Source organism: Lagopus leucura, unplaced genomic scaffold (genome assembly GCF_019238085.1).
Source record: "Lagopus leucura isolate 7727_CA_CO unplaced genomic scaffold, USGS_WTPT01 236-3_obj-0_obj, whole genome shotgun sequence".
In the NCBI taxonomy this organism is placed as follows: domain Eukaryota; kingdom Metazoa; phylum Chordata; class Aves; order Galliformes; family Phasianidae; genus Lagopus; species Lagopus leucura.
The window spans coordinates 9038-17222 of record NW_024968975.1 but is presented as its reverse complement, the minus strand read 5'-3'; the positions used below and the strand labels follow the sequence as shown (position 1 = coordinate 17222).

Below are 8185 nucleotides of genomic sequence, written 5' to 3'. Positions count from 1 at the left end.
CCTATGAGACGCTCTTCCGATCTTCACGTCTCATAGGAAGGGGGGGGGGGAGTCCTGTTCCCACTCCCCCACCCTGGGGAGTGTTTAAAGCTTCAGCTTGGCTTCGGGGTGGGATGCTGCCGGGGTGCTATTGCTATAGTGGGGTGCAGCATTTGGGGCGACAGCCAGGGTTACATCAGGCACCATTGCGAGAAATGGCACGTGGTCCAGCCGGGGTGGGGGCTCAGGCTGGGTTGGGCTCAGCACCGTCCTGACAGTACCTTTGGGGTCATGGTTAAACCCAGTGGGGACAGGAGGGGTAGGGGACCCCCAGCCGTGCCCCTTCCCAAACCGTCCTGCGGCCATATCGTACCTGCGTGCCACGGGGCAGCGAGGAGGAGGAGAAGAAGGAGAAGGAGGAGGAGGAGGAGGAGATGGAAGTTCTGCAGGACAGGGGCCACCGAGCTCGCCCCCTCCCTTTGCCAGAGCCAGGCATGTGGTGAGGGAGCTTCGTACCTAATCGCAAGGGTTCACAGGGATGCACCCCCATCCCAGCACTGTGCCTCCACACTCATATTGTTACCACCACACTCATCTGCAGCCTCAATCCTTGCTCTGAGTAGAATCGAGGTCCCCGCTGACCCCAGTGCCCATCTGGGGACCAAAAACCCCTCTCCAGGGGTGAGCCCAGCCCTGCTCTCCAATACACCTGTATATACATTCACAGAGGGCTCCCGTCCCATGGCTGTGGCTGTGCGTATGGGGGCTCCGCTGAGCTCGCTGTACCGAGATGGACGGACAGATGGACGGAAGGGAGCCAACCCTGAGCATGGGGTGTCCCCAGAGTCAAGGCACAGGGAATGGCAACAGGTTGGGATGGGGCGTTTTAGGGAGAAAACAGAAGCCAGGCACAGCACCTCTGTGTGCATACTGATGTATATGCACACAGAGCATCTCCCATGTGCCATACGACGGGCGGTGCTGGTGGGGCCATGCCCCCATTTGGAGGGCTCCAGGGTCCCCCCAGCTGAGGCAGGGAGGAGTCTGGGGGGTCCAGCAGAGGAGGACACCCCAGATTCCTTTGGGAAGGTACCGCAAAGACGACCAATATCCCAGTGGGGAGTGGAAGCTCGAAGAGAAGGGACCCAGCACAAGCAGGAGTGGAGTGAGGGGGTCATGATGTGCCCCTGAATATCAGGGGACGGTCACCAAGACCCCATCACCCACCACCCTCCGCCCACCCTAAACGTGTGTCTGCATCCGCTGCTGGAAGCGCTGCCCGTAGTCCGAGTGCTGGGAGGTGTAGGAGAAGCGGGTGGCACTGGCGTATTTGCCCATGGGGTCGTAGGCATCGTAGGGTGCCCTCTCCAGGCTGGTGGGCTGCCCGTAGCCCAGCCGGTACCCCCCGTAGCCACCGCCGGCTGGGAAGGCAGCGTGCCCCCCGTAGTTCTCATAGGAGAGCTGGCTGGCTGTTTCACCACCTGCTGTGCCTGGAGGGGCCCCAGTGCTCGCTGCTGCCTCTGCGCTGTACTCAGATGCAGGGCCACGGCTGTAGGTGTTGAGCTGTGCGTAGCCACTGGAGTGGGACAGGCGTGAGGGCGGGCGTGCGTCGTAACGGGCCGGTCCTGGAGCACGGTAATCAGCATAGAGCACAGTGCGGGAGGCCGGGCGGTCCTCATGGGCACGAACGTTGTAGTAGCCATTGGTTGGGTCCTGTGGGAAAGGGAGGGGGGGTGATGTGCACAGCTGGGCTGGGAAGGGTGAGGAGCTGGGCCCTGCCCTCCTCCGAGCATCCTGCACACAGCCAGCACAAGACAGAGCTTTCCTCTTCCCCATCCCATCCATGTTTCCATCCGCTTCCCTGTCCTTGTTCCCCATCTCCAAGACGTCTCTGTCCTTGCCCACAGCTCTATCTCATTCCATACCCATCCCATCCCCATCCCATCCCACCCTATCCTCATCCCACCCCATTCCAGCTCCATCCCTCGCTCCCACATCCAAGCCCAGACCTTCAGCTCGTACTCCTCGCGGGTGTCGATGGTGTCACAGCGCAGGTCCTGCTTCAAGTCCACGTCATCCTTGAACGACTGCAGGAGAAACAGAGAGAGACGGGCTGTTTCCTCCCCAGTGCCACCAGCTGTGCTCCCAGCACGACGACCCTGGGGTGAGCCATCCCTTACCGAGTAGATGGCCTTCATGACACGGGTGGCAGTGGAGACGCTGGCTGTATCCTCCTCCCTGTCAGCATGCAATGTCAGCGGTTCCCTGTTCACCGTCTCCACCTTGATGTCCAGCTTGCGCAGGGTGACATCCTTCCGACCTAGGGACAGCAGTGGTCTCAGCACGGACAACATCCCTGCCCCCATCTGCAGCCCCATCCACATCTGCAACCCCCCAACCCCACTCACTTCCTTTCCGACGCCGGTAGAGGAAGCAGGCGAGTGCCACGAGGAAGCTGATGACGAGGATGCTGGCCCCAATGGTGGCCCCGGCGATGATGCCCACAGGCAGGACCTCTGCAGGGGATGAGGAGATGGGTGGTTAGCTGGGGCACTGGGGATTAGAGGTGGGTGCTGGCGATGGTGCGGGGACCTTTCTCCTCCAGCTGGATGATGGCGGTGCCTGGTCCGAAGCTGTTCCAGGCGGTGCAGTTGTAATGGGTCTGGAAGTCGGCCTCCATCACATTGTTGATGGTGAGGGTGGACAGCACCCCGCTGCCCATCGTGGTCCTCTCCACCGTGTAGCGCTCCAGCGTCCCTGCCTCCAAAATGTTCTCCTTCCAAGCCCAGGCCTGGCAGGGGAGGCTGCCATCAGTGCCACCCCAGGGGATGTCCCCTATGCCCCGTGTGCCCCCAAGGCGCCACTCACGATGCGGTCTGGGGGTGGCGTGCTGCCAATGAAGCACTCCACTTTGCCACGGTCTCCGCGTGCTGCGTACTGCACCACCTCACTGGAGATGATGGGGGGCCCTGTGGGAGGCACAAGGGGGGTCTTGCTGAGACCTAGAGGCACCGAGAAGACACTGGGTGGCACAAGGCTCTGTGCTGCCTGCTCACCATTGACATAGAGAGTGACCTCACGCTCGCCCACGCCAATGCGGGGCACGATGGCTTTGCAGATGTACTGCCCTGCATCCGCCTGTGTCACCGACTTCAGGTACAGCTGGTTGCTGTTGCTCAGCACCTGGGTGGGAACATGTGGGGGTCACAGGGGCTAGAAGGGGGCATGGCCCCTCTTCGAGCCCCCCCCTGGCTCGGCCCTACCATGTTGGACTCCTTCTTGGTCCAGGTGAGGGTCAGCGGGGGGTTGCCGGACCACATGCAGGTCAGCGTCACATCGGAGCCGATGTCAGTGACGGTGGGTTTGGGGGCCACCATGATGCGAGGGGCAACTGGGGAGAGACAGAGGGTGAGGGGAGGGTGGGCGACATCCAGGGGGGTCAGAGGGGGCTGCTTCACTCACAGTGCACATCCACCAGCGTGCTGACGTTGGTGCTGCCAATGTCGTTGTGCACCTCACAGGAGACGGGCTCAGTGAAGAAGGTGTAGTCCACCTGCGTGTCGTACCTGTTCTCCTTGGCATCCTCAATGATCACTCCCCCCTTGGCCCACCTGAGGGGGGGCAGAATGTGGTCAGGAGCCTCCAACCTCACCTGGAGGTCGGGGTGAGCCCCTGCAGGTTTGCCCTCACCTGTAGCCTTTGATCTCAGGGTTGGCGGTGGCCATGCAGGTGAACACAACCCGCTCGCCCTCCTGCACTGTCTGCGGCTGGATGGACAGGGTGACAGTCGGGGGATCTGCAGGAAGGTGGGCGCAGCCACTGTGAGAGCTGAAGAGGGCTCAGCATGGCAGAGGGAAGGAGCAAGGGGAGAATCCCCCAGCCCAACACTGCATGGCACAGTGGGAAGGGAGAGCCCCAAAACTGCCATGTACACAGCAACCCTGCCCAGACAGGCGTCCAGCATCCCTGTCTGATGTGTTTACCCATCATCCATGCTAGATCTGGGTGTCCAGCATCCCTTCTAGATGCAGTCATTCAGCATCCCCGATTTATGTAGGCACCCAGCATCCCCAAGTCATAACTGGGTACCCATTATCTCCCATACATTTGGGTACCCAGCCCTACATAGATGTCAGCACCCTGCATCCCCAGCACACTGGCTCGGCTGGGCAGTACCTTCCCACAGCCTCCACTGGAGGTCGTTGTTCACCATGCAGTGCCTGCCCAGCCCCGCCTGCAGCGCGGTGAGCATCCCCACCACGGGGCTGGGATCCCCATGATACCCCACAACAGCTCTTAGCTCTGCCCCAGTGCCACCCGCGTAACCACCCGGCCTCATCCCCTCCGTGCCCGCGGCAGACTCACGATGCACGTTGAGCTTGACAAAGGTTTCCTTCCCAGCAGGGATGGCATCGTTGGTGCTGCGGCAGGAGAAGACGCGTCCGATGTCCAGGTCGGTGGGGTTGATGGCCAGCAGGCTGGTGGTCGTCTCCCTCTTGCCATCAGCCAGCACCTCCTGTCAGTGACAAGGGGACAATCCCAATCAGCTCCAGCTCCATGTGGGGATGCAGTGGGGCCGAGGGGCTGGCAGTACCGTGGTGGTGACGGCTCCGTCCTGCTGCAGCCCATCGCGGTACCAGATGATGGTGGCAGCGGGTTTGGCGCTGCGTGCCCGGCACGTCAGGTTGTAGGGGGTCCCTGCACGCAGCAGGATCTCGGGGGCTCCGTCGATGGTGGGGTCCTCGGGGGGGACTGCAGAAGGGACAGGGGATGAGATGCAGGCAGGGACATCGGAGACCTTCCCACGGGGTGGGGATTGGAAACCCTTCTTTCTTAGGGTTGGCTCCTGGGGAAAAGCGAGGGTGCCAAAAAGGGAACTGGGGAGCTTGGGGGGAGTGGGTTTGTACCGTGCTTGCAGTGATGGATGCGCTTGAAAGGGCCTGACTGTTTGCAAACAACCATGGGGAGCTGGCTGCAATGATGCAAATAGGAACTGGGTGTCTGGTGGAGCTGTGTGGCTATAGGATGGGCAGCAATGGGAGGAGTAGCAGCTGTGGTGATGGGGGCCCCCAGTTAAGACCCCATACCTGGGCCCCCCTATCTGTGTACCCCCACCTGGAACCCTCCAGCTCTTCCCCATCTTGGCCTCAGTCTTGGGGAGGGGATGCAGGGGAACCCCCTGAGCTCAGGAGGGTTGAAGGTGGGCACCTTTTGTGCCAGGGGGTCCCTGCATGGGGGCTGTGGGATGGGCAGAGTGTGCTGCTCAGTAGCCCAGCCACATCTCCTGCTTGCTTGCCTTTTATCACCCTCCTTTCTAATGGGAATTTCAATGCCAGGGGAAGAAAGAAAAAAAAAATAAAATAAGAAAAGCAAGAAATCCACCCCAAAACCCCATTCATGCAACATTTCCGCTGCGGCTCCGGCATCTTATCTTCTCCTTTTTTTTTTTTTTTTTTTTTTTTTTTTTAACAAGATACAAAAGTCAGGGAAATCAAAGTTACTGCACTCGTAGGTCCCGTAACTCAGCCACGGCGTGAATATAGATTAAGGCATTAAAGATAATGGCAGAGCCAGGCTGTGGGAGGGAGAGGAGGGAGCAGCACGGCAGCGGCGGCGGCGGCGGCGGCAGCAGCATTCCCGCGCCTGCCTGGGGGGTTTGGGGGGGGGGGGTGGGAGGACCCAGGGGATCAGGGAGGGTTGGGGGGTTTGCTTCTTACTGAGCACGGTGAGTTTGGCCCGGCGTGAGCGCAGCGCAGCCTCGGTTGCCTGGCATTCATAGACGGCGTCGTCAGAGAGCTCAGCGTCGCTGATCTCCAGGTTGTACTGTCCTGAATCGGCCGTGCCCACGATGCGGTAACGTGGCCAGGCTGTGGGGACAGCAGGGTTGGCACCGAGGGGACAGAGATCCCTTGCTGCAGGGTGCTGTTTGTCCTCCGTGCCCTGCTTTCAACCCAAACTCCCCAGGGCTGGGGCTCGATCGGTGCCACGTGGGGCATGGGCAGGCAATGTGGGTCCAGCTTGTGTGGCATATGCAGGGCATGAGGGGTCCTCAGTGTGCAGGGACCCCACTGCTTGCAGGATGCCAACCCCCATCTGTGCAAAATTCCAATGCAAGCAGACCCCCAGGATCAGCAGGACCCCAATATATTAAGGACCCCAGTATATTCAGGACCCCCAGCCACACAGGGATCCTGGGGCACGGAGGATTGAGGATCTGCAGAATCTGCAGGCACCTTCCTCTTTCCAGGATCTGCAGGATCCCCAATGCCAAGAGGGCCCTTGTGCAGTGCCATCCCCAGACCCAGCCTCTCCCCACCTACCTTTGAGGCCCTGCCCCATGCCCAATGCCAGCCCATCCTTGGTCCATTGCACGATCCCAGAGTAGTTGAGCACCACGCAGGACAGCACAATCCTCTGCCCAGCCACCACGGTCTGGTCCTCGGGCTCTTCCACAAACCGTGTCTGTGCCGCTGGGGACAGAGAATGGGGATTGGGGACAACCTGGGGATGTGCCACACGCTGCCCAGTGCTCCGTTGCGATGGTGGCATTGGTGTCCCCAGAGCTGTCCTCAGCCCCTGTCCCTGTGGTGTATTGGCCATCACGTGAGCATCGACCGTGGGGTGCATGTGTGTGTGTGTGTTGCACTGTGTCACATGCGTGTGGCTCTGTGTCACAGCTGTGTCACACAGCAGTGGCTGTGTGCAGGAGGTTGGCTTGGGGACCAGGAAACCTCATTCTCTGCTTTGCTCAGTGGGACAAGGGACATCTCGCCCCCCCAGGGTGGCAGGGGAGCACCTCTCCCCCACGCTCGCCTTCTCCCTCGTAAGCCTCCTGCTAAAATATTCAAATGATTTCCGCTGTGGAGTGGGAGAGGGGGAGGCAGAAATCCCTTCTGGGGATGAGCGAGCAGCAGATAACGGAGCTGCTAAGTCCCTGGCCCTGCCTCTGTCTGCACAGCCCCATCAGACCCGGCACGGCACAGCATGGAATGACATAACACGGCACAGCACAGCATCCCCAAAACCCCAGGATGAGGCACCCCAAAGCTTCCAGGATGTGCTACCCCAGCACCAGGGGAAGGGGTACCCCAGGCGTGGAAAAGGGACCTGGAGACCCTCGGATGTCCCTGCTTGGTGCCCACCCCCACCCCGTGACAGCGTTTTTGGAGAGGAGCAGGAGCAGGGACAGGAGGCAGGAGGGAGATAAAGGGAAGGAGAATGGGAAAGGCGAGGGGGGAGGGCTGAAGCTGGGGGGGATGAGAAGCAGAGCGGAGATCAAAGAGGAAGGTGCCTGGAGAGGTGGGCGCGGGGGAGGATGAGAGGTGGGGGAAGGAGGGAGCAGCGCGGGGTGGGGGTGGGGGGCACAGGCAGACAGACAGGCAGCAGAGACGCATCGGCTTGGGCACCACGGGGTGACATGGAAGGACAGCACCACCACCCTGCCCCCCGTCCCCATCCCCACGGCTGTTTAGTCTGCAGCGGGGCGATGCGGGGGGGTGGGGCGGGGGGGGGGAGGCTCAGCCCCATCCCTCGGTGCGGATCCTTGACCCCGCGATAACGTAGCAGGCCCCATATTCTCACCGAGCACCGGGCACAGCCCGCAGGGCACCGGGCAGGCACCCTGCCCTGCCCACCCGTGGGTGCCCGACACGCGTGGGCTCTGCAGGGACCGGGGTACCCAACCACACGCCCGGCTCTGTCTGCCTCTATTTATCAAATGAAGGTCTGATTAAGCCCTGGGGCTGGTGCTCCAATCTCCCTCTCTCTCCTCTCGCTATTAAACTCAGGGTTCAAAGAAAAGCTTTTTATTCGCGCTGACAGCTTTCAGATGGAGCTAAATCTCTCCGCGCTAGAGGTTTTTTTTATTATTATTTTTTTTTATTATTATTTTATCTCTCTCCCTCCTCCCCTTCCTCTTCTCACCGCTTTTAAATTTAAGCCTTTCCCCCTTCCTCTTCCCAAGTTGTTCGCTTCTATTTATATTGGGGTGGGGGGGGGGGGGGGGAAAAACCAAAAAAAAAAAAAAAAAAAAAAAAAAAAAAGAAACTCTCTGCGGGTTTTATTCTGCGGGAGAGAAAAGAGGATTTGGTGCCTTGTGGCCCTGGAACCAAGTGCAAAGGGAGAGGCACAAGGGGGCCATCGCCCTGTCCCCATCCGTGTCCCCATCCCCATCCCCATCCCCATCCCCATCCCCATCCCCATCCCC

At 60.4% G+C, this 8185-nt stretch overlaps 1 protein-coding gene across 1 annotated transcript; it reads right to left on the bottom strand.

Moving 5' to 3' along the window:
* Window positions 1-45: 45 nt before the first annotated feature.
* KIRREL1 (kirre like nephrin family adhesion molecule 1) lies at window positions 46-7220 on the bottom strand. The gene is made up of 14 exons (XM_042894862.1): window positions 6300-7220; window positions 5697-5846; window positions 4574-4731; window positions 4345-4495; window positions 3670-3775; window positions 3442-3590; window positions 3243-3370; window positions 3036-3162; window positions 2848-2948; window positions 2572-2770; window positions 2388-2495; window positions 2160-2299; window positions 1989-2066; window positions 46-1692 (listed from the first exon to the last, which is right to left on the bottom strand). The coding sequence occupies exons 1-14, from the start codon at window positions 6604-6606 to the stop codon at window positions 1222-1224; spliced, it is 2373 nt and encodes a 790-aa protein (XP_042750796.1). The 5' UTR covers window positions 6607-7220; the 3' UTR covers window positions 46-1221.
* Between the last annotated feature and the right edge of the window lie 965 nt (window positions 7221-8185).